We start from the raw sequence: 23,697 nt of genomic DNA, 5'->3' as shown, positions 1-23,697 counted from the left end.
TGTGGTGGGCAAAGGCTTTATCAGTAGCGTTGTTATCTCAGTGTGTTTTTTGCATGATATTTACCTGTGCAATGATGAGAAACTGTGAGAATCCCCACTCGCCCCCCCTGGCCTGGGCAGTGGGAGAGGAGTGGGACCAGGCGCTGATCCGACTCCACCGCTCTGCAGCCTGCCGGGCAGTACCTGTGTTTGTCCGCTAGAGGGAGCCACAGCAGGGCGTGCGGCTCAGGGTCTGCTGGTTGGTGGGCACACTGCAAAAATGTCCATCTTACAGGAAGAAGCCATTCAGTCTGGAATTGAGTCCTAAAGTCATGTTTTCCTTAAAGCAAGTGGAAAATTATAATTTCACTTGCTTCCAATGCGGTTTCACCTGCTTTGAGAATTTTCTTGAAAATTATAATATCAACAAAAAACAAGGCAGAATAAGGCAGGATACTGCACTCGTATCAAGATTTTACTTGATTCTAGAAAATTCTTGAAACAAGTTCATTTGCACTGGAAAAAAGTGAAATTATCTTACCCCAGTGGCAGATTTTTTCACTTGTTTTAAGAAAAGTAATCCTTTAACACTCCATACTAGACTAAATCACTTGTGGAGATGGAGATTTTTTGCGGTGCAGAAGTAGACTGAGGCCAGTTGGTGGGCATCAGCTGCCGAAGATGGCCCACTGCAGGACACCTGCACGGTTGAGGCCTTTTGTATGGATGTACATGGCAATGGATAGGCAGTAGGCCTGCTGTATGTTGATGTCTCCCTCCCAGTGCTGGAGAGGCCGTGAGGGACAGAAGCAGCAGACCAAGGCCTTGTGAAATCTGGGACCTTGCGGTTTAAAAAAAAATGTGAGGCTTATTCATATGGTCAGCAGCCCGCTTCCCACTGCCTAAACAAAGATAGCCAGGGCCTGCTCATTTTTATATAAGCGACATTTCTGTGATTTTTCCATCTTTTTGGAAAGGTGAGATGATTGTTCAGTTTCTATGTTTAAGATACACAGTTAGTTCCTTTAATCAGTCAGTTAGCCTCAGGCTTGCAAGGTCCATTTGCTCCAACAGTGTATTCCTCAATAGACTCAGTGGATCTACTTTTATTTTGTGATATAGTATTTGCCTAACAAGTTACAGTTATCTAGTCTGGTGCTTTGAGGCCTGCATCCAGTTTTCCATATTAGTCCTTAATGTGTGTGATAGTTTGTTGAGGTCATTCACTTCTTCCAGCTACTGTTTTTTCCATCATTTGTCACTTAAAAACAAAAGAGAAGAGCCATGTTCAACTCGTATGATGCTTTCAAGCGTATTACATAACTGTATGGCAGCCATTTTGCTCCCCTGGGCAACATGGCCTGCAGTTGTTACAGTTCACTCAAACTGATACCAGGTGTAGAATCTAGACGGAGTCACAAGTAGAATTTTAACTGAATCGTCAACATCATGAAAAAATGAAAATGAGCTATTTTTTCCCTTTTTTTTGTTTGCTAGAGGTGGGAACATGGCATACAATTTTTTCTCCACTCTTTTTGGGCATGACTTTGCCAGTCAACTAACCAACACTACATTTATTACAGTGTTGCTTGTTTTAAATAGGGCCCTCTTTTTCTTTGTGTGTTGACTTTTCTATCAGAATACATTTCTCTCCATTTCCTTTATTCCTTTCCTTTGCTTGTTTTTTTTTTTTCTTTTCGCGTTTTCATGATTCCTCCCCTCGGTTTTCTGAAAGGGTGAAATGATGAAATGATGGACAGCATGATCAGAAAGAACGGAAGAAAAGAAAGAAACAGATTGTTGACTCGGGTGTGTGTTGTGCCTCCATACTGTCAGACAGGAGCAGAGGAAGATGCTGGGGTTAGAGGTCATCGCGCTGTGCCTCCTTTTCGGAGCGCTGACTCACGCCCAAACCACCCAGTGCAACCGTGAGTGCTGTGAACCTGAACCCCTAGCTGCTTCACACCCATAAATACAGTGCGATGCCCATAACATCTCATTTTACTGATTTTTGGAGTTTTCACATGTTTCATGCGTGGGTGTCTGTGTTGCCCCCAGGGCAGCACGAGTGTCCCATCGACGTGTACTTCACCATCGACACATCTGAGACCATCGCCCTGCAGGAGCCGCCGCCCGGCTCGCTGGTGGAGAGCATCAAGGTTCCTACTTCATCTTCACTATTTCACCCTCAGCACAGAATAGTATTGTGGGTAACACTTTAGATTAGGGAACACATATTACGTATTCATAAGCAGCTTATTAACATGCATATTAGTAGTGTATTGGTCCATTATTAGTCATTACCATCTACTTATTATCACCTTATTCTGCACTATTTGGGGCTTATAAGGTGCCAGTATCACATATTATTGAGGGAAATTATTAAACTATTGAGGGAAAACCAATATTTAATAGTTAATGTGTGTCCCCTAATACATATTGTATTATTATTGTAGTGTCATTATTTTTAACGCTATACCACCTGACCTGACAGTTGACCAAGTTGACAGCACCTATAGTCATGTCGTGTCATGTCATGTCATGTCATGTCATGTCATGTCGTGTGTGTGTGTGTGTGTGTGTGTGTGTGTGTGTTGCAGCTCTTCGCACAGCGTTTTGCGGAGCGTCTAGAAGACAAGGAGTACAGGGGCGTCGTTCAGATCCGCTGGGCCATCGGTGGACTGCACTTCTCCCAGAGACAACAGATGTTCGCCCCCATCGGAGGCAAGGATGCCTTCATCCAGGTGGGTAACACACAAACACACACTCATACACACACACACTCACACTCACACTCACACTCACACACACACACACACACACACACACACACTCCAGTGATGCTTATTGATTAAAGGTTAAATCGTTTTTATTTTGCTAAGGGCAATGGCAGCTACTATGCTTTAAATAGTTTTTCAGTTAGTACTGCTGAATTGCTTTTGCTCACAAAGGTATTTGAAGACTTTGGGGCGCCCCGGGGTCTCTCCGAGTAGAGCGCGTACCATAAGGCTCAGTCCTTCCCGCAGCGACCCGGGTTTGCAGTCATTTGCTGCATGTCCTCCCCTCTCTCTCTCCCATGTCCTCTTGTCTCTCACTAACTCTGTCGAATAAAGCAAAAAAAAATGCCAAAAATAAATCTTAAAAAAAAAAAAGAAGGTATTTGAAGACTTTGACCTTGATCTGGGAAATAGGCAACTGGGTCCAAGCGAAATATTGGTTAAAGTTGCACTACGCAACTTCACATGTTAGCAGCTCTAAATGCTCTAAATGGAATGAAAAATAAAAATTTCAACACCCAGAAATGTGACGTCTTCAAATATGGAGCACTCACTCGCTCAGACAGTTTCTATCCTAGCGCACCGTTTAATTTCGAAAACATCCAAAACAGCAATGACTCGCCTGTTTAAAAACCCTCCATTGACTCGTTTGCCGCCGTTTGCAGGGCGTCAAGGGAATCCGCTACCTGGGTAAGGGCACCCACATCGACTGCGCCCTCACCAACATGACCCACGAGATGCTGCGCGCCCCCTCCCACCCCAAAGCCCTCCGCTTCGCCGTGGTCATCACCGACGGCCACGTGACGGCGAACCCGTGCTGGGGCATCAAGGTGGCGGCGGAGAGGGCCCGCGACGAGGGCATCCGCATGTTCGTGGTGGCGGCGTCCAAGAACGTGGACGAGACGGGACTGAGGGAGATCGCCAACTCTCCGGCCTCCGTCTACAGGAGGGACTTCATGGCCGTGGACCTGAGCCAGGGCCGAGCCATCATCCAGGAAGCCACCATCGACCGCATCATCAACTCCATGGTAACACACACACACACACACACACACACCCACTAGAGAACACACTCAGTTGTCTTAATGGTGTTTTGGTGGCTTGTCTTCTCTTACGCTTCTGTCTCGTTTCCGTTCACAGATCCACACGGCGTACGTAGAGGTGAGACGGCAGACAGAACTGAACGATCGGCGATAGAACGGAGCAAATGTTGGGTGTTTCGGATGATGTGGTCACTGACAGTTTCTCTCCGTTTCCCATACAGTGTTACAAAGTGTCCTGTCTGGAGACACAGGGGCCTGACGGTCCAAAAGGCCACAGGGGGCAGAAAGTGAGTCTTAAACACACACACACACACACACACACACACACACAGGGAGATTTACACACCAACCGCCTTCATCCTCACGCCATTTGACTTGTTGATTGCAGGGAGCTAAAGGAGACAATGGAGACCCGGGTCTGAAAGGAGAGAGGGGTCGCCCAGGAGACCCCGGTATCGAGGGTCCCATCGGTCAGCCCGGTGGCAAAGTGAGACTCCACACATTCACTTATCCCATCATTCATTGCGATATGTCACATGGTAATTTTGTTTGTTTCTACATGGTAATAACTGACGACGGCTCCTCCTTTTTTCCTCTCTGTAGGGAGAGCCAGGTCTTAGAGGCGACAAGGTGAGGTGGCAGTGTGTTTGTTTGGATTGAATTATTCTATATGGCTATTGACTTATGAATATATTAATGGATAAGTAGCGATTGATTGTGGATTATCAATGACACTGTACACAAAATGATTGTTCTCTTTCGTCTGCCCACAGGGAGAGATCGGAACCGAGGGGAAGAAGGTAGGTCTTCCTGTTATCTTGCTTTATTGACTAACCCGGTCTGTTAGTCGTCACTCATTCCGGATTGTGATTGGTCTTTCTCCTCTGATTGACCTCTGACCTCATCTCTCTCTCGTTAGGGCGTGGCCGGCCTCGGAGGACGCAACGGGACTGATGGACAGAAGGTAGGAGCCATATTATGTTTTTTCAAATGGCGGATATCTCATTTTGAAATGAAACTCGCCCTCCAGTATCATGGGACGCTTTTCATTTGTGGTTACATTTTCGTTTTCTTTCTCTTCTTCTTCCCAGGGTAAAATTGGACGGATCGGCGCTCCAGGTTGCAAAGGAGACCCAGGCGACAGAGTATGATGCTCAACACATTGTAACATTGTTAGTACATCCACGTTTAGTTGTGTTATGGCCTATTTATGGTGTGTGTGTGTGTGTGTGATGTGTTGCAGGGTCCTGACGGTCACCCTGGTGACGTCGGTGGAAGCGGTCTCCCTGGCGCTGATGGAGAGATGGTACACGAAATGCAGTCACCCTCCAGTTAAAACACTATCGGTCGCTCAGCCTGTGGTTTAACTCTGACTGTGTGTGTGTGTGTGTGTGTGTGTGTGTGTGTGCGTCCTGTCTCTAGGGAGATTCCGGTCGCCCAGGACGATCAGGTCCACCTGGCCCAGCCGGCGAGCTCGGACCAAAGGTAAAGCAGAACGTCACGCAACTTAAGTACTACTCTCTGAGTTTGGTCCCGGCCAGTCAGAATAAAGAGATACTGGATACTGTGTAAGGTCAATGACAGAGTGAGACACATACAGTTTCAGAGGTAAAGTGAAATGTTAAAGCGTCGGAGGTGAAAGCTTAAGCTCTGCTGTCTCTTCCACAGGGAGAGAGGGGAAGTCCTGGCTCACCTGGCCTGCCTGGACAGAAAGGAGGCCCAGTAAGACTCATTTCTCATTTCATCCCCGCCAGACCAAAATACATGGAAGCCTACACTCATTCACATGGCGGCTCACCTGTGTGTTGTTTTTCTTAGGGAACCCCTGGATCCCCAGGAGTCAAAGGAGAGCCGGTGAGAACATCCGATTTACCCAAATACCACCATGATCCCCCTACATGCATGTATCCGCATTGACTTACTGTTATCTGATGGTTTTCTGTTCCAGGGGAGAAGAGGAGACTTTGGGCCAAAGGGCACTCAAGGACCAGACGGAACTAAAGGAGACAAGGTATCATTTCCATGGACACGACTGCGAACCACATCTCCTTAATGAACTACTGTATTTGGCTTGGCTCGTATTGTTTCTCTCACGCCAGGTTTCACAGACACATCACTCCACCACTAGGGGGCTCTGGGAAAGACATTGGCCTCGTATTTTATCTCACCTACACCACCTGCTTTTGTGTTTCAGGGTGAAATGGGGCCAGAGGGCTTGAGAGGACTTCCAGGTGAATCAGGAAACAAGGGAACAAAGGTGAGGAGAACTCTATAATCACTACAAACTCTTTGTATTTATGTGTATACCCTTACACACTTGAACTCCTCTCTTTAATTTGTCCTAAACTCTTGTCTGTTCTGTACAGGGAGACAACGGCCTGCCGGGCCCCAGAGGCCCACCGGGGACAGTGGGCGATCTTGGGAGAAATGTAGGTCAAAGGTCACTTCGCTAAGCTTGTGCATGTCCGTTTAGAATAGTTTACATGTCTCAAATCCAGTTCAAACAACCTCATATCAAAAATGCCTGATTATTTGTCGTAGGGAACCCGAGGTGACCCCGGTGATGCTGGACCAAGAGGCGAGCCTGGGACGGCTGGACCAAAGGTGTGCATATCTGTGTGTGTGTGTGTGTGTGTGTGTGTGTGTGTGTTAGCGCGTTTGTTTTGTCTGGGTGCATGTCTCTAGTGTCTGCCTCTCTGACGTTATTTCTTCTCGATTCAGGGCGACCCCGGAAGACCTGGCTTCAGTTATCCGGGACCAAGGGGACCGTCGGTAACGAACACACACACTCCGTCTCCTTAGAAAACAGCCGGCTGGATCGACACACACTGACCGACTTGCTCTCTTTCCGCAGGGCGAGAGAGGAGAGACGGGCAACCGCGGACCTCGCGGCAGCAGGGGGGACTGCGGTCACAAGGGAGACCCTGGAGAGAAAGGGACTCCGGGAGAATCGGTGAGTGACGCCTTACTGTTGGACGTTCCCCCCCGTTGCTGGAGGGCTGGGTGTGCATACGCAGTATAGTTATGTGATATGTTTCTGATTTCTCTGCGTGCGACAGGGTGAGCCTGGGCCTCAGGGTGAACCTGGCCAGAGAGGACCAAGAGGAGAGGGCGGACGTGACGTAAGCATCTGTCACACACACACACAGGCGCATTTCCCCCCAGACTTGACACAAATAAACCCAGACATAAGACCAGCTGATGTTTTCTTGTTTATTTGCATGCAAACTAGCAATATCCGCTGACTGTCACAAACCAGACATTGAATTAGGCTTTTAATGTGAATAGCAGGATGTGATGTGGTTTTCCTCTCTTCCTCTACAGGGAGACCCCGGCCCCGAGGGAGATCCCGGCCTCACCGTAAGAGCATTTCATCTCTAATTCGAGTGGCATTGGCACATAAAGAGAAATGCAGACCGATGACCGATAGAGCTGTGGATGTGATGTTGTGTGTGTTTTTTTTTTTGTGATTGTAGGAGTGCGACGTCATGAACTACATCAGGGAGACGTGCGGCTGCTGCGGTGGGTCGGATCAGCGCGTTACATGTCATGATCTGAACGTGCTCTGCTAAGCTGTCAGGTCGTTAAAGTGTGTGTTTCTGTGTGCAGACTGTGAGAAGCGGTGCGGGCCCCTGGACATTGTGTTCGTGATCGACAGCTCGGAGTCGGTGGGTCTGACCAACTTCACCCTGGAGAAGAACTTTGTCATCAACACCATCAACAGACTGGGATCCTTCGCCAAAGACCCCAACTCAGAGACAGGTAGACGTACTGACACGCTCACACACTTGTGTCGCTGCCTTCTGTGGTTTTGTTCGGCCCCGGAGGAATGTGCATGATGATGATGGTATATCAAGGCGCTGAGATTCTTCTAGTGGACTAATGCTGTCTTGAGCATGTGCAACAAAGTGTGTTTTTATTCCCAGGTACAAGAGTGGGAGTTGTCCAGTACAGTCACAGTGGAACCTTCCAGGCCATCCGCCTCAACGACCCCAAGATTGACTCACTGTCTGCTTTCAAGGTGTCTCACACACACACATACACACACACACACACACACACACACACACACTTAAGTGTCTGCAGTGAAGTTTGAAGTGTGTGTGTGGGAGTAATACAGCATCTCCAGATGTTTCTTAATTAATTTCGGCTCAGATCTGCAGCCGCCACATGTCATATACTTTAAGGACAAACAAATGAGCTGTTACCATATTCCTCTGATGAGCCACTCATTTACTCCCTCCTTCCTCCTCTTCTTTTTCATGTTTTTCTTTCCCTCCAGATGTGCTGTCTGCTCACACCAGCTGACAGTCATTTCCTCACTGCGCAATACGCATGAGCATACACACACATGAATACAGATGCATACGGGTGCATCTCCCTATAGGCATTTACCAATACATAGCATCATGGTTGCAATGGAGGGTAAACCCACCTAAATTCAGTTTGCCCATCTTGTAAGTTACATAGTAATGTAACATGAATCAATACTATTCTGCAAATATACACGACCAGTCAAAAGTTTGGACATACCTGATTGAATGTACTATGTTTTAGGCTTTTTTTTAATCTTAAAGCCATTTTGATCTAAATGCTTAAATGCTTGAAATTAGTTTTTTAGACAAATATAAATAGTGAAGCTGACGTTTGAATTTCTTCCCAAAGAATTTGCCTTTCCATCAAGGCAAAGGGCGGCTACTTTAAAGAATCTAAATCACCTTTTTACGTACCACCACATCACACCACACTCATCTACATTACACCTAAACTAACACCCTAAACTAAACGCTACTCCTGCATAGCACTCACATGCTGCCTTGTCCTCCGTTTAGGATTCGGTGAAGCGTTTGGAGTGGATCGCCGGAGGCACGTGGACCCCGTCCGCCCTGAAGTACGCCTACGACAACCTGATCAGGGACAGCCGCCGGGCCAAGGCCAACGTCACGGTGGTCGTCATCACCGACGGACGCTTCGACCCCAGAGACGACGACTCGCTGCTCACCTACCTCTGCAGGTGCCTGATTTAGGATTGTCTTATGTGGGAGGGAAAAAAAAAAAGAAAGTTTTACTTCATTGTTCATATTTGTCTGTGTGTGTGTGTGTGTGTGCAGTGATCCCAGCGTGGATGTGAGCGCCATCGGTATCGGAGACATGTTCGACCAGATTGAGGAGAATGAGAGTCTGAAGAGCATCGCCTGCCAGAAGGACGGCAGGGTGCTGGGCATGAGGCGCTTCGCCGACCTGGTGGCCGAAGAGTTCATCGACAAGATCGAGACCGTGCTGTGCCCAGGTACACACACACACACGCACACACACACCTATACACTTAGGTAGACACACATTATGTACACATAAATATTTGTATACTGAACTATGAGGAGCAGGTGAACAACTTTTGGTCTTTGTCCCATTTCTCTAACATTCTCTCCCTGTCTTTGCTCCAGATCCCGTCATCGTGTGTCCTGATCTCCCATGTAAATCAGGTAAGATTTGAATCCCTTATGCATCGTATCAGTTTAACTCGGTGTCCTCTTCAAGTTTTTACATGCCGATTCAGCCTTCAGGCCCGGCTGGCCGCAACCTAGCTATTCACGATTGTCACGGTTTAGACAAGATGTGGTTCGGCTGGGCTTTTTACACAGTTCCAAAACTATACCTGTGCGAATAATTCATGTGGCTGTAAAGCCAATACAACACCAGACCTGTACCCCCATTCAGTGCAACTCCGTGTACTGTACCTTCGGGCCATTTTAGCTGCATCTTTTCTGGATGTTTTGATGCGTCGTGTTTGTGGGACACCGCCCACAATGTTGTTCCGCCCACTTGTTGCAGGAGGGGGCGTCAGCGCGGGGCAAGCCCCTCCCCCCTGGAAGCCGCTGGCCGAGGAAGGCAGCCCCTCGTTGGTCCCCACCTCTTTGGAGGGTGTGGCCAGCCTGCTGAACGGCCTGAGCGAGCAGCAGTACGGGGTTGGCGTGGCAACCATGGCCTACACAGCCCAGAGAGCCAAGCTGGCCCAGGGAGGGGACAGGCAGCAATGGACCCAGCTGTTCATCGATTCCTTCAAATACGTCTACGGAGACATTATGGGCGACCCGGAGAAAGCCTTAGGACTCTGCTAATGCTAACATGCTAACCATGCTACCTCGCCGTTACATTCCTTATGGATGCCAATAGCTAATAAGCTTACTGCTGGACATATTATTCAAACTAGGCACTTTTGTATGTCTGAGTGTACATTTTACCCCTGGGCTGATGCAATAGGATAGCATGATATGAAGCTGGCCCTGTCTTATTAAGCTTTCAGAGCAGCCTTTCTTGTAATTATGTGGCGGGGCAAAACTCAAAACGAGGATTCAGCCAGCTCCCTCTCCTGATTAGATTATTTCTGAATTAACAACACACACAGCGCTCACGGTCTCTCAGAAAACTATGCCTGTTAGCAAATATGATATATATCTTCCCCTCCCCACCTTGGGGAGGGACGTTTTCCATTCTGATGGAAAACAGATGTCATCCATCCGCTGGACGCAGAGTCGTCTATAGAGCCATTCATGCAGCTCTGTGTACAGCGGCTCAATGTCGAAGCCTCATTTCCACTGTGAACCGCTAACTCGCTGATTCACTCCGATGATATTGTTTTGCCGTTTTGCACATATCCATGGTTACAGCTGTTACTTTACTTTTGTGAATGACTCATGTTGGTATGAGAAGGCCTCCACATGTGGTGAATATTCTGGTTTTATGAATGTCACAGTATACTGCCTATGAGTCAGAAGCTGGTGTATGTTGATGTTTGCTTGATTGCCTTGGCACTGACAATGAAGGAACTATTGTATGTTATAGAAATGTAATTTCAAAAAGGGAGTTTTACAACAGCAGTTAAATGTGATCGGTGCATGTTTCGCATGTAGCTTGGCTTGTAGAGTAGGCTGTCATGATGTTTCGTGGGGAAACGACTACCGCAGAGCGGGTTTCCAGTGAATATGTTACTGTATCATGTACACTCTGTGACTGCAACTTGCTGATGTGAAATACTTTTATTTGTATGAATGGAATGTTTTCATGTTTTCATCTCAAGAGAATAAAGCGGAACAGCAAATTGAAACAGTGCTATCCTGATGTGGCCACGATTGATCTGAGGAAGTTTAGCTGAAATCAAAGAGCTGGGCTGCAACTACTATTAATGCAACTATGTCTTTGTTTATTTTTTGTTGGCTTTGGCCTCCGAGCGTCTGTGTGCAAGCTGTAACTCACTGAATAACATGTCTGATTTACAATGCTGTGTGTGTGTGTGTGTGTGTGTGTGCGCGCACGTGTGTGTGTGTGCGTGTGCGGGTTCCAGAGCCTGCTGTGGCCGGCTGTGTTCAGCGGCCGGTGGATGTGGTGTTCCTCCTGGACGGTTCCGAGAGGATGGGCCTGGAGAACCACCGCCGGGCCAAAGAGTTCATCGAGAACGTGGCCCGCCGCCTCACGCTGGCCAACGGCCAATCGGATGAGAGGAACGCCCGCATAGCCCTGCTGCAGTACGGCAGCCAGTCAGAGCAGATTGTGGAGTTCGCGCTCACGCACAACCTGACGGTGATCTCGGACTCGCTGGCGGCGATGAACTACTTGGACTCCTCTTCCTCTCTGGGCAGCGCCATCATCCACGCTGTCAACAACCTGGTGATGTCACAGGTATACACACACACACACACACACTGGTTATGTTTTACTGTCATTTTCAGTATGCAGGTAATCTGTGAATTTAAAGTCGCTATGAAATGAACTCCCATTACTTCCTGGAAAACAGAGCATCTTTTACAGGTGACCTCATGCTGCACTAGTAAGCATAAATATAAATTCCAACCAATAAAAAGACACAGATTTTAGAACAGTCCCTCTCCACCCCTCCCATCAAATCTCTCCCTGACTCATATTCCACTGGTTTAGACTTTTGAACGGCCCCTCCCCGCATTATGTCCCGCCCCGACATCCTGTTTCATCAAATCAAGGACCTAAAGATGCCGTTCCACGGGGTCCGTAACATTACACGTGTGTTTCGTTACAGGGCAGCCGCTTGGCCCGCCGCAACGCCGAGCTGTCGTTCGTGTTCATCACCGACGGCATCACGTCCGGCGAGAGCCTGGAGGAGGGCGTGTCCTCCATGCGGCGGGCGGAGGGCGTTCCCACGGTGATCGCCATGGGCCGGGACACGGACCAGGAGGTGCTGCGGAAGGTGGCGCTAGGGGACACGTCGGCCATCTTCAGGGGCGACGACTACGCCGCGCTGAACAAGCCCTCGTTCTTTGAGCGCTTCGTCCGCTGGATATGCTAGTGAGGGACTGCAAAAGCTCAACGCCATAGAGTTAGAATCCATAGAATGAACAGACGGACCGGCTCCTTCAGTGTGCGCGCATCACCGAAACCGCTATGATCATTGTCGTTGCTGGATGTGAGGCACTGAGATGGCTACACATCCTGTTGTTATGGGTACAGGTTCATTTACCCCAGTCAAAACATTCCATGTAGGACGAGCAGATGGCAGGTTTCACACACACACACACACACACACAGACACATGCAACGTTAATTTTAACAACATTGTTCTATTCATTCTAAATCTATGGTCAGCACTTCCAACCAAAGACACTCAAAAGTAGAGAAGGGGTGTATGGATATTTGAATGTGTAGGAGACAAATTGTAGGTCTTGTTTTATTTTTTTGTTTGTTCTGGTTTTGTTTTGTATTGGTTTTTATTTGCAGAGGAGTGCTCTTTCTCTCTCTCTTTCTCTCTCTCTTTCTCACTAAGTCAATATTTACACAAAGGTGCTAATGTAGAAAACAGAACAAAGCCGTCTTACCGATTCTGAAAACCTTTTTACATCAAGTAATAACTGTAATTGCTGTAGTTTGTTCACGGGACGAGACAATCATTTAGACACACACACACACACACACACACACACGCCCCAAAATCAACCACACAATAATTGCACACACACATACACACACACAGATACAGATACACACACATGCTCACACCCAGACACTTACACATACATACATGGACACACATGCAAAAAGAAACAAATTTGTATACATGAAGTTCAATAAAGCCTAATGTGGTGAACCCAAAGATGTATTGTGTATTTGCATATGTTCATGTGTACCTGATCTATCTGCAGTTTGTCATTAAACCTCTGTAATCTAAGCAGTAGCGAAGTGGTTCTCAGCCCTTGGAAAACCTGTTTTGACCCTAAAAATGGCATGGTGCTGTTTACTCATGACACATGGTAACAGCAAACAGTGATTTACAGTTATTTCTCTTAATTAAACATGGAAAGCTGTCTAGAAAGCAATACATATTCATTATTTCCTAGAAAAACGAATGCATCATAAATATTACAAAGATATTTTTTTACACTTATAAAGTGAAACCTTTAACCCCTCTCCCCCAACATAATAACGTGCTGCTACTTTATTTTGATCCCTTGAGGTAGATTCTCTTATCTCCTCCACAGGGAGGTCAGAGGTCAGGGTTCAGCTGCAGAACAGCAGCTGGTAGGGATTCAGTGTCTTGCTCACAGACACTTGGCTGGTTGACACAGGGAATTGAACCTGGGTCCTCCAGTTGAATGATGGTCTCTCTAACCACTTGGTTAACCTGCTGCTCAAATAATCATCTGATTCTCTCTCTCTCTCTCTCACACACACACACACACACACACGCGGCTCAGAGAAGAGGGCATCATAAACAACACTTCTCTGTCTCTTGTCTCTCTCCTCAGTTGTCTATGTATCTGGCGCCCTCTGCTGGACAGAGAAATACAAACCAGTAAAACCAACAAATCTAATCTAAGTACATAATCTACTTTCTGAATCAGTATTTCGTGACCATAAATAACTGAGCTATGCAGCTAAGTGCAGTCACACCATTTCATCAGCAACATTGCCAATGCAGTAGAAACAATAGGCTGTCTATGAGCATCCTTCAAGTCAACTACTCCTACATAAATCACAGTAGAATGAAACAAATTGCTGATCTGATAAAAAGATGGTGCTGCAGTCAGGATGCAGGCAAGTAATAAAGCTAATGGAAAAGAAATAGACGTTTTTGTCCACAAGCGACTGCCTGTACGGGAGGGCAGTTTGACCTCGCGAGGACACCGTAGAAATTACATGCTGATGCTGCTCACAGGACCCCGGCTTTGGCGAGAATCATTGCCTGGTATTCTGGTATGGTAAACATTATATACGTAAATGTAAATGAGTAAAAGACCAATAGCGAGATATTCATTGTTTAACATTGAATGTAGTATTTGCATTTGCTAAATACATAAAATAATAAGCTATTATTTGAATATATGTAAAACCTTGAATGTATGTACATAGGTTGTAATAGCTAGTGTATACGCCTGTTAGTTTTATTTTAGTTTTTTTTATTTTTATTTATTACTTATTCATGTATTTTTACACTTTCCATTTTATTGAGGATTGGTGCACATCAGTCTGTATAAACTGAGAATTGTTAACAAAAAAAGCTCAAAGGTCTCTTGCAAGCATTGCAAAACAGTTGCGGTAACCGTGAGTATCGATCTATTATGTAGGCATACATGGGACATTTTGTCAGTGTTGCACGTAGATCCAGTATTGAGGTGAGATCAGTCATGCACAAGAATTTAATTGCATGAGAATTATTTTGTGTGTGTGTGTGTGTGTGTGTGTGTGTGTGTGTGTGTGTGTGCTCCAGTGCCAGCAGCATGGAGGGAGAGCCCCTCACAGCCCTGTGCACCCCTGCTCTGGTGGTGGACGTGGACATTGTGAAGAGAAACGCCCGGAGGATGATGGAGCGCTGTCAGAGCCTGGGAGTCCAGCTCCGACCGCACATGAAGACCCACAAGACTCTGTAGGGACACACACACACACAACACACACATACATGCATGCATGCAATTCAGATACTCATAAGGTCTGTGTGTGTGTGTGTGTGTGTGTGTGTGTGTGTGTGTAGTGAGTGTGCTGATATAATGACAGGTGGATCACGGAGGTGCATAGTGGTTTCCACGCTGGCCGAGGCCTGTTTCTATGCCGACCATGGATTTGACGACATTCTCTATGCTTACTCTGTTCCCTTTGACAAGGTTCTCAAATCACACCACACCTATGATGCAATATTATCGTTTATCAACTTTCAGTCCAATCGTATGGCGATAATATCGAGTTATCACGATACACAATTCTGTTGTCTAAGAAAAAGAAAATACTAATCAAAATGATTTTTATCACACTTTATTTTACCGTGCAGTTCAATGCAATGAACATCAATTTGATTATTTGACAAGGGATTTTGCACATTTCAGCACATATTATATATCACAATCGAAATAATTCTTATGATTATCATGATATTGATTTTGTCCATATTGCCTAACCCTATTCCAACACCCAAGCTCAGTATCATAGCCACATCACTTGGATCATGTCACCCTAAACCGCACACTGAGCCCTTGACACCTTGATGCCCAACCCCTGTGTGTGTATGTGTGTGTATGTGTGTGTGTGTGTGTGTGTGTGTGTGCGTGCGTGCGCGCAGGTGGAGCGCTGTGCAGCCCTGTCGGAGCGGCTGAGCCTCTTCCAGGTTTTGCTGGATCACCCGGACGCTCTGGAGCAGCTCAGGAGGAGGCGGCTGCGGGACGGGCGGCTGTGGCACGTCTGGCTCAAACTGGACTGCGGCAACGGGAGAGGTGGGCAGGGAGACCACGACACCGGTGGCTCATACTCTTTATCGATCTGTGGCCTTAACCCTAACCCCAACACTGACACGTCTGTTTGCTCTGTGCTCCAGCGGGCGTCCTGCACTCGGAGCCGGAGGCGCTCAGGCTGGCGCGGGCCGTCTCTGAGGCGGAGGGCGTGGAGCTGACAGGAGTGTACGCCCACTGCGGGAACACCTACAACTGCAGAGGGGTGGAGCAGATACAGGCCGTCGCCCGGGAAACCACCACCTTAACTCTGCGGTTCATGGAGAAGTAAGGCGAAAGCAACCAAAACGCACCACAAACAGTCAAATGCAAACCACATAGGTCATGTTATGGCTTGACTGAATCATGTGGGGTGTGTTGTCCTCCAGACTGAAGGCTGTGGGCATCAGCTGTAAGTCCAGTATTGGCTCCACCCCTTCCTGCAGCCATCCAGTCAAAGAGATGGCGCAGCTGAGCGAGGTGCATCCCGGAAACTACGCCTTCTACGGTGCGTTCATGTGCATGGGCTTGTGTTAGTGTAGGTTTGTGGGTGTCCAGTTGAAATGAGCATGATGACAAAAACAGATATTTTAAAAAAACTTCTTGAGCTGTCACAAATTCCGGATCCTCCAAAATGAAGTAGTAGTAACCAGTAAAAAGAGGCTGTGTTCCAGGAAGTTTGTGTACATTTTGATATGGAGAATTAGCTAACAAGGTGAAAAAGTCATTTCTCATTTCATAGTGAGTTTTTTTTTTCTTTCAGATGTGCAGCAGTCTGTGATTGGCTCCTGCAGTCTGGAGGACGTGGCTGTGCGGGTTTTGACCAGAGTCATTGGACACTGTCCTCACAGGAACCAGCTGCTGGTTGACTGTGGGTGGACTGGACTCAGGTACTGCTTTCATCAGTACCGGCAGTTTCCCCGCCTTTTTTATCTGCAGAATAGACTTTATTCTCCATTTTAGCCAGAAGGAAATCTTTATGACAGAAATTCGTAGTGTTGGCTGCTGTTTGCCTCATAATGATCACCAACTGGAGGTGTTGTTATAATATCTGATTGAAACTTTCTTCTCCTTTGCACTGATGTAACCATTCACCTGTCGTCGCTCACGCCTCCCAGTCTGGACGGAGCTGGAAAGCTGCCCACCGGATACGCTATGATCGAAGGACACCCAGACCTCAAGTAACGCTCCCCAGCCCAGCCTCGAGCCCCGATACAAAACCGATGTCTGAGCACGAAACTGACGAGAGGCGTTTCTGTCTGCCCTCCCTCCAGGTTGCTGTCTATGACCCAGGAGCACGGCAGAGTGGAGCCCGTCTCAGGCCCGCTGGACTACAGCAGATTCCCCCTGGGCTCTCTGCTCACACTGATCCCCTACCACGTTAGTACAAGTGCAGTCGCAGTCGCAGTGTTGCTGTGTCGGTGTCTTTTTCGCCCGTCTCACCCTCTCTGCGTTTGTTTCTGCAGTCGTGTGCGACAGCGATGATGCACCCCGTCTACCACGTCCAGTCTGAGGGCCGTCTGGTGGGCAGGTGGACGCCCACCCGTGGGTGGTGAAGAGCTCCTCAACAGTCACACATGTATGACATCTTAATATAATTGTGCATAATAGCAGATGACACTAAGTAGAACCTATAAAAAAAACTTTGTACACTTACAGATTAAAGATTTTACAGATTTGTACTCTCTATTTACCTATTGTTGTAGACTAGAGGTTAGAGAAGTGGGCTTGTGACTGGAAGGTTGCTGGTTCAAATCCCTGCACCGCTCAGCAGTCACCATTAGAAGACTGTGATTGTACTGGGCAGCTCCCAGTGTGAATGTGTGTAACTGTATGAATGCAAAGCAGGGCGGTGCTAGAAAAATGAACTTTCCTTGGATAAATGAAAAAAATGTAAGAATTAACCAATACACTGGACTCTACATATCTTCATAATAAACTTCTTTCAGAAATGTGCATTGGTCTTTTAATATTCCTTATTTAATTTTGTACACTATCATCCTTTTATATTTTCTATGTGAGCAGCTCAGTCAGGAGACTGACCTACTGAAAATGCTTTTACAGAAAAGCCAGAACCATCTGGCTTTTTTAACTGGCACAAGAATACAATGAGTATACACCAAGTATACAGAAACCACAAATCCACAAAAATGTAACCCAGGAAAGAATCCAGATGTGTAATGGTCTTATTTACGTATCAATGGTAGAGACAAAAATAGCAAAGTGTCAGCATATGTGCATATAGTTACTGTATATTGTTCAAACACTAAAGATAAATAAGATGTTAAGTTCCTGCAGCTTTCTCATTGAGGTATTTATAGTAACAATGTACTTATCACATTCTTTGACAAAAACAATAAAGAGAGGTTTGCTATACATGAGAATTATTAAATTATTAAATGAATTAAATAATTAGAATATTAAGTAAAGTTGCTTCTCTTCTCTTTGCTGATTGAAATTGTTGAAACCAAACAGTATACTATACTTTCCCAACACAATGAGCAATCATTATACACGTAGCCTATAAATTTGCGAATATCTTGCCACAGTCTTTTAACGTGAGAAAACTTCCAAAATGGATGTAATACAGCTTCAGGCATTGAATCACAGAACGGATCAAGTCAACTGAGACAACATTACATCGAAATAAGAACGGAACCATTTCACGTGACGAGAAATAGCCGGAATACTCGTGTACCGAACCATAATACGAGATGCATCCTGGGAAATTGTGTTTTACTGAATACAACGTTTCGATTGGCTACCGTGCGACCTTTCACTTGTCACGTGGTTTAAAAACTTTGGAGGATGGCGCGGAATCTGTCACAAGTCACACTAGTTTAGCTCTCAGTTTAATGTTAGTTTTGTTTACGTTTTCCTCGGGCGATATTGACATTATCAGGTAAGTTACAGTAGGCTACTATTAAACTTTACTTTTTGACAGTCAGTGTACTATCGTTGGACAGATTGTGATAGTTGTTGCTGCTGCCTGCCTACTAGCCAGGGTTTCCACAGGTAAGAAGCAGTAACGTTAGCTACACGGTCACTTATATAGGCCTACTCAGTTTAGCACTAATTACATTATCATTATCATTGAATTAATGTTACAGTTTACAGGCAGTGACGAAAAGTCAGCACAAAAACTTGAGGAGCGAAGTTCATGTCTGCCTAGATTGTGTTTGTTAGACCAGTGGTTCTAAACGTGGGGTCCGAGGACCACCAGGGGTCCTTGAGGGGGTTCCAGGGGGTCCCCAGCAAATTGATGAATTGTTAAACTTTAGGATTATTTCATTTACAAGAAGTGAACACAATTAGAGAATGTAGAAGAATTACTATTTTGGTCATAGCTTCACTGCTATCTCTCTACTTGCATTACAGATAGTCATGGAATTCTAGACAAAATCATAATTATCTAACAATAAACATATTCTCAGATTTGGGTCAGAGAGACAAAATCTCATCAAATGGGGATCTGTAGCCTTAATGTGGACTAAATTAGGGGTCCTTGATATGAAAAAGATTGAGAATCACTGTGTTAGACCACTCAGCCAGTGTAGATACTAGTTCATACTGGTTGTAGTAACGTTAAATGTTTCCTTTTAGTCATGAGTGTGTTGGAGGTGAAGTTCATTGGGGATGGAGATGTTCTGGAGCACATCGTGGACAAACAGGACGGTATGGACCGTGTCGCTTCACTGCTGCTGCCAAAAATCACTCTTCTTTTTATGGACAAGGTGAACCTGAGCCTCTCTGTCTGTCCCACTGGCTGACTGCCTGTCTTTGTGTATAACTTCATGTGAAGGTGTGCGGGGCGGCAGTGGATCTGTTCAGAAGATGGTGACGTTTAAGAGCTCAGCCAAGCGACGGGTCGGAGAGGATGAAGCATATGAGGATGATGAAGATGAAGTCGTGGATGAGCAGAACTACGTCCAGGCTCTAGGAGCAGACAACACAGAAGGTGAGTGAGTGAGACGTGATAATATTCATTTTGGTACAAAATTTTAATCTGTAAAAGCACTTTGTGAGTCATAAGTTTTTTTACTGAACCGCCAGCGTTCCAGCTTTGTTTTCATCTCTCTTTATCCATAATAATAGTAATAATGTGATACTCTTTTTGCTTGCCCCCCTTTATGGAGATCAGATGTTTTTCAATATGTGGTCTCCAACATGTAGTTAAATAAAACAAAATATACCCTGTTGCTACACTTGAGTTTGTGTATAGTGATCACTTTAATTGGTTACACCTCAGTAGTGGGACATATGGACTAAAGCTCAGATATAATTTTTCTTGGCCTGACAGAAGGTGAGGAGAGTGTGTCCGGAGTGGCAGGAGGCTCTGTTTTCACCTTCCAGAAAATCAAACGCGCCCACAGCATGGCCCAGACAGGTGAGAACGACTGAACCCAACAGTCCACCTCCACTGTAACTCACACTCTCTCTGTCACACACACACATAAACTTTCTCTCATGTAAGTTCTATAGATTTATCAGATGTTTTGGTGTGTAGCGAGCGAGTTGGCACGGACTCCTGGGAAAAGCGTGAGCTTCAGCGCGACCCCTGACCTCGAACCCTCCACTCCCACCCGCGCGGGCCGCAGTGAGTCCCACACACACACTCTCTGCCTTGTTGAGTCTATCATATCTTACGTCCATTTACAGCTAAGTCCGTTCTTTCTCTCTCTTCAGACCACGGAAGTGAAAGCAGGACGCCACAGAGGGTGAGACTAGAAGGAACTTTGTCTCTCAAATACAAATCAGACCCAGGAGCCTGTTGTGATGATGTTGCCAAGCTGCCTTAGTAAGGCGGCTTTGCTGTTGTGGCTCTTTTCTCAGCATAACCTCTGCTGCTTCTTGTTGAATGACAGGGCAAGAAGGTGCAGTTTGTCTCCACAACGCCCCACAGGCTCAGGAAGAGGCTGACAGGTGAGTATGTAATGACAGTAGCTTCTCCTCCTGTGCATATTCCAGTATGTAAGATATGTAAACCTAGACTGTTGTTATCATCTAAAGCTGTTTGGTGTTTTCAGCCCCCAGCCTGCGGTCAGACAGCGACAGTGAGCTGTCACCCTCGGACTCTGGGGAAGAGGAGGAGGAAGATGAAGGGGAGAAAGTAAAGAAGGAGGAGAAGGAAAACGTGAAGCAGCCTAGAACCCCTAGTAAAGCCCAGTCTGCAGCTCTGTACAAGACTCCGGCCAAGAAGAGCAAGAACGCCCCAGAACCCCTCAATCAGGTGTGTGTGTGTGTGTGTTATTAACTGTACTTTATAATGCTATAATTCTCTTGTTAAAACTGTCTTCTCTCCTTTCCAGCCCAGTCTGGTTGAGGAGTATTTTGAGGCCCACGGCAGTTCAAAGGTCTTGACATCAGACCGCACCCTCGAGCGTTTACACACCCCTAAACTTGACAGGGTCAGTATATCACGGCCAATGTACATGTACAAGTGTGTTAAGCATGCTCTTGTCCCACATTATTGAGATACATTGTTATTTTGTGTTGGCAGGAGACGCTGTTCCGGCTTTTAGAAGGCAAGCCAGCCTGTTACTCATCAGAGATCCAGCAGCTCCACAACAAACACCAAAAGCACTTCAGCAAATGGATGCTACAGTTACAGTAAGTGTGGCTTGCACTCACCTCACCTCATCGTATGCATATACACTACCGGGCCACACACATTTTTCTTTATTTTTACTATTTTTCACATTTTAGATTAATAGTAAAATGTCAAAACTATCAAATAACACAAATGGAATTATGCAGTGACCAAAAAAGTGTTAAAGAAATCAAAACTATCTTATATTTTAGCTTCTTCAAAGTTGCCTTGATGGAAAGGCAGAGGCTTTGGAAAGAAATTCATACATAGGCATCAACTTCACTATTTATATTTGTCTAAAAAAACAAACAATTTTCAAGCATTTAAGCATAAGCCTTTAGATCAAAATGGCTTTAAGATCATGAAAAACATAGTACATTCAATCAGGTGTGTCCAAACTTTTGACTGGTAGTCTATTGTGTGTGTGTGTGTGTGTGTGTGTGTGTGTGTGTGTGTGTGTGTGTAGGTTGGGCTTCAGTGTGCTGGTCTATGGTTTGGGCAGCAAGAAGGCTCTGCTGGAGGACTTCCGTGTGTCTCACTTGGCTCAAGAAATCCACCTGGTGGTCAACGGATTCTTCCCTTCCATTACTCTCAAATCCGTCAGTATACACACACAGTTTCAATGAGCAAGTCAGTGTTTCCTCTGTATTCATTTAGCAGTTGTGGACGAACAAGAAGAACACTACCATAGGAAGAATTAGTTAATATAAGAACGCTTTTTATAGTACAGCTTAAATCAAAAATATAACTGGGAGCAAAATAGTAACTACAGTGGAGCCAAAAGCAAACTTACACACCTCCACCACTGCTATGAAAACATTATAGGGGAAACACTGCAGCAAGTATTGATACAGCTGGAAATACATTTTATTCCAGTTGTTTTTATGTCTTTATCCATTGATGTATATGCTCTCACTGCAGATCTTAAACGCCCTGACGTCCGAGGTTCTGGAGCACCAGGGAACTTTCCGAACACCCTCAGACCAAATCCAGTACATCGCCCAAACCCTCAGAGACAGTGAGTGCGTCTGTGTGCACACATGTGCTGTGAAGAGTCTCTGTGTTATTATGAGATCAAAGCACACCTGTGAGAGGTATTGGGGTTCCATGTTGTGTCTACAGCTGAAGCGTTTGTGTTTGTGTGTGTGACCCCCCCCCAGGCCCAGATCTCCATGTGTACCTGCTAATCCACAACATCGATGGACCAATGCTCCGAGGAGAGAAGACCCAGAGTGCACTGGGGCAGCTGGCATCCCTTCCCAACCTGCACTTGGTGGCTTCTATTGATCATATCAACGCTCCACTGGGTAGGTAGTTGAGTTGGGGTCTGTGTGTTGATCTCAGTGTCATCTTAGACAAAACATCTCCCAGCAGCTGTACCTTTTCTGTGTATTCCTCAGTGTGGGACCAGTGTAAGCAGAGTCAGTTTAACTGGCTGTGGTGGGAGTGTGTGTCTTTCCAGCGCTACGCAGAGGAGACGTCGTACGAAAACTCCCTCCTGGTGCAGCAGACTGGGGCTCTCGCTCTGTCCTCCCTCACGCACGTTCTTCGCAGCTTGACGACCAATGCAAGGTACAACACACACACACATCTTCAAATAGAAAATCATCAAAGCCGTTTAAGGGGTAGTAAGGCACTTGATTTCTTCATGGCCATGTGTCCTGTCTTTCTGCAGAGGGATTTTCAAACTGCTGGTGGAATTTCAGCTGGAAAACAAAGACAACCCTTCATACACAGGTACACACACACGCAAAACTTCTAAAATGCTTCTAAAATGTTCCCCTAAAATATGACTATAATCCTATATGATCATTATGCTTTAATATCACTGCGTATGTGTGACGGTGTGCGCTGCTTGCAGGATTGTCATTCCAGGATTTCTACCAGCGTTGTCGAGAGGCGTTCCTGGTGAACTCTGACCTCACCCTGCGGACCCAGCTGACTGAGTTCAGAGACCACAAGCTGATCCGGACACGCAAGGTTGGGCCGCCTCGAGTTCTCTCCTTCATTTATAGAGGACACAAGTCTCATTCAAATCCTATTTACTTAAGTACATGTGTTTATAGACTCCGGTGGCGCTTGTTGCAAGGTAGCCCGTTTGACAATTACTCCCATGATTCTCCAGGGTGCAGATGGGGTGGAGTACCTGGTGGTTCCCGTGGAAACAAGCACATTGATGGATTTCCTGGAGAAGGAGGAGGGTGACTGAGAAGAGAGCTTTAGACTACCTTTCAACTACCATCATTGTCTATGGAGGCTGCAGACTACCCATGTGGTTTCCTGTATCCCAGTTCAGCACCGCCTGCGTGCTCCGAAATGCTAAGAAAGCAAGAGGGATAATCTGGTTGTATTGGTCACTGCTAGGAAAGCCCAATTGCGGCTTGTTTACAGAAGACAGGAGCTCACCTTTCAGTCACTGCACAGTTGAAATGAATGCTTCTGAATCAAATTACTGGTGAAATGTTTCTACTTCTTCAAAATGCCTCGTTGTAGCACTGTAGAATTCATATTGTTGTACTGTATAATGTGACGTATACATCTTGTCTGTTCACGTCAGTGTAAATGAAAACAGTAAAAACTTTATGTAT

At 46.1% G+C, this 23,697-nt stretch overlaps 3 protein-coding genes across 5 annotated transcripts in view; all 3 read left to right on the top strand.

The window, feature by feature from the left end:
- The window catches only part of LOC139664234 (collagen alpha-2(VI) chain-like), a 13,319-nt gene extending 402 nt beyond the window's left edge, over nucleotides 1-12,917 (top strand). The window contains exons 2-32 of one of the 2 annotated variants that reach the window (XM_071542986.1): nucleotides 1,816-1,907; nucleotides 2,038-2,138; nucleotides 2,580-2,723; nucleotides 3,422-3,784; nucleotides 3,897-3,917; nucleotides 4,021-4,086; nucleotides 4,188-4,286; nucleotides 4,403-4,429; nucleotides 4,573-4,599; nucleotides 4,719-4,763; nucleotides 4,891-4,944; nucleotides 5,043-5,105; nucleotides 5,222-5,284; nucleotides 5,468-5,521; nucleotides 5,618-5,653; nucleotides 5,748-5,810; nucleotides 5,994-6,056; nucleotides 6,166-6,228; nucleotides 6,341-6,403; nucleotides 6,521-6,571; nucleotides 6,654-6,752; nucleotides 6,859-6,921; nucleotides 7,124-7,159; nucleotides 7,276-7,321; nucleotides 7,409-7,561; nucleotides 7,726-7,820; nucleotides 8,632-8,813; nucleotides 8,911-9,089; nucleotides 9,244-9,282; nucleotides 11,142-11,476; nucleotides 11,850-12,917. In XM_071542986.1, the coding sequence (XP_071399087.1) occupies nucleotides 1,832-1,907; nucleotides 2,038-2,138; nucleotides 2,580-2,723; nucleotides 3,422-3,784; nucleotides 3,897-3,917; nucleotides 4,021-4,086; nucleotides 4,188-4,286; nucleotides 4,403-4,429; nucleotides 4,573-4,599; nucleotides 4,719-4,763; nucleotides 4,891-4,944; nucleotides 5,043-5,105; nucleotides 5,222-5,284; nucleotides 5,468-5,521; nucleotides 5,618-5,653; nucleotides 5,748-5,810; nucleotides 5,994-6,056; nucleotides 6,166-6,228; nucleotides 6,341-6,403; nucleotides 6,521-6,571; nucleotides 6,654-6,752; nucleotides 6,859-6,921; nucleotides 7,124-7,159; nucleotides 7,276-7,321; nucleotides 7,409-7,561; nucleotides 7,726-7,820; nucleotides 8,632-8,813; nucleotides 8,911-9,089; nucleotides 9,244-9,282; nucleotides 11,142-11,476; nucleotides 11,850-12,116 (3,036 nt within the window). In that variant the 5' untranslated portion in view covers nucleotides 1,816-1,831 and the 3' untranslated portion in view covers nucleotides 12,117-12,917. Of the gene's footprint in view, nucleotides 1-1,815; nucleotides 1,908-2,037; nucleotides 2,139-2,579; nucleotides 2,724-3,421; nucleotides 3,785-3,896; nucleotides 3,918-4,020; nucleotides 4,087-4,187; nucleotides 4,287-4,402; nucleotides 4,430-4,572; nucleotides 4,600-4,718; nucleotides 4,764-4,890; nucleotides 4,945-5,042; nucleotides 5,106-5,221; nucleotides 5,285-5,467; nucleotides 5,522-5,617; nucleotides 5,654-5,747; nucleotides 5,811-5,993; nucleotides 6,057-6,165; nucleotides 6,229-6,340; nucleotides 6,404-6,520; nucleotides 6,572-6,653; nucleotides 6,753-6,858; nucleotides 6,922-7,123; nucleotides 7,160-7,275; nucleotides 7,322-7,408; nucleotides 7,562-7,725; nucleotides 7,821-8,631; nucleotides 8,814-8,910; nucleotides 9,090-9,243; nucleotides 9,283-9,631; nucleotides 11,033-11,141; nucleotides 11,477-11,849 lie in introns of those variants that run through there. The other variant, XM_071542987.1, reaches the window with a different exon arrangement.
- A 1,624-nt stretch (nucleotides 12,918-14,541) lies between these two features.
- Nucleotides 14,542-17,075, top strand: LOC139664256 (D-serine dehydratase). The gene is made up of 9 exons (XM_071543031.1): nucleotides 14,542-14,687; nucleotides 14,793-14,922; nucleotides 15,375-15,525; nucleotides 15,627-15,807; nucleotides 15,909-16,027; nucleotides 16,283-16,409; nucleotides 16,638-16,700; nucleotides 16,794-16,899; nucleotides 16,986-17,075. Exons 1-9 carry the CDS (start codon nucleotides 14,542-14,544, stop codon nucleotides 17,073-17,075), a joined length of 1,113 nt encoding a protein of 370 aa, XP_071399132.1.
- A 1,254-nt stretch (nucleotides 17,076-18,329) lies between these two features.
- orc2 (origin recognition complex, subunit 2) lies at nucleotides 18,330-23,692 on the top strand. Of its 2 annotated transcripts, XM_071542954.1 has the most exons (17): nucleotides 18,330-18,421; nucleotides 19,123-19,194; nucleotides 19,322-19,477; nucleotides 19,820-19,906; nucleotides 20,027-20,116; nucleotides 20,206-20,237; nucleotides 20,385-20,442; nucleotides 20,547-20,749; nucleotides 20,829-20,927; nucleotides 21,020-21,129; nucleotides 21,576-21,708; nucleotides 22,031-22,127; nucleotides 22,270-22,416; nucleotides 22,510-22,681; nucleotides 22,785-22,846; nucleotides 22,971-23,089; nucleotides 23,235-23,692. In XM_071542954.1, the coding sequence occupies exons 2-17, from the start codon at nucleotides 19,125-19,127 to the stop codon at nucleotides 23,316-23,318; spliced, it is 1,719 nt and encodes a 572-aa protein (XP_071399055.1). In that variant the 5' UTR covers nucleotides 18,330-18,421; nucleotides 19,123-19,124; the 3' UTR covers nucleotides 23,319-23,692. The 2 variants fall into 2 exon arrangements, with proteins under 2 accessions (XP_071399055.1, XP_071399056.1); XM_071542955.1 differs by lacking the exons at nucleotides 18,330-18,421; nucleotides 19,123-19,194; nucleotides 19,322-19,477 and having other exon boundaries at nucleotides 19,855-19,906; nucleotides 20,002-20,116.
- The last annotated feature ends 5 nt before the right edge of the window (nucleotides 23,693-23,697 follow it).

The sequence above is a fragment of the Centroberyx affinis genome, unplaced genomic scaffold, assembly GCF_046629955.1.
Source record: "Centroberyx affinis isolate AG114_WGS23_722 - 3 ecotype Tasmania unplaced genomic scaffold, CSIRO-AGI_Caff_v1 ptg004204l_1, whole genome shotgun sequence".
NCBI classification, from domain to species: domain Eukaryota; kingdom Metazoa; phylum Chordata; class Actinopteri; order Beryciformes; family Berycidae; genus Centroberyx; species Centroberyx affinis.
This window is presented reverse-complemented; position numbering and strand designations above follow the sequence as displayed.

What these genes read in the sequence shown, in the direction of transcription:
- LOC139664256 (XM_071543031.1), top strand. Translation starts at nt 14,542, where the DNA reads ATGGAGGGAGAGCCCCTCACAGCCCTGTGCACCCCTGCTCTGGTGGTG. An exon ending in ACTCTGCGGTTCATGGAGAA is followed by an intron (nt 15,808 to 15,908) that starts GTAAGGCGAAAG and finishes GTTGTCCTCCAG; the next exon opens with ACTGAAGGCTGTGGGCATCA. An exon ending in TCACACTGATCCCCTACCAC is followed by an intron (nt 16,900 to 16,985) that starts GTTAGTACAAGT and finishes TTGTTTCTGCAG; the next exon opens with TCGTGTGCGACAGCGATGAT.
- orc2 (XM_071542954.1), top strand. Translation starts at nt 19,125, where the DNA reads ATGAGTGTGTTGGAGGTGAAGTTCATTGGGGATGGAGATGTTCTGGAG. An exon ending in CCACAGCATGGCCCAGACAG is followed by an intron (nt 19,907 to 20,026) that starts GTGAGAACGACT and finishes TTTGGTGTGTAG; the next exon opens with CGAGCGAGTTGGCACGGACT. An exon ending in AAAGCAGGACGCCACAGAGG is followed by an intron (nt 20,238 to 20,384) that starts GTGAGACTAGAA and finishes GTTGAATGACAG; the next exon opens with GGCAAGAAGGTGCAGTTTGT.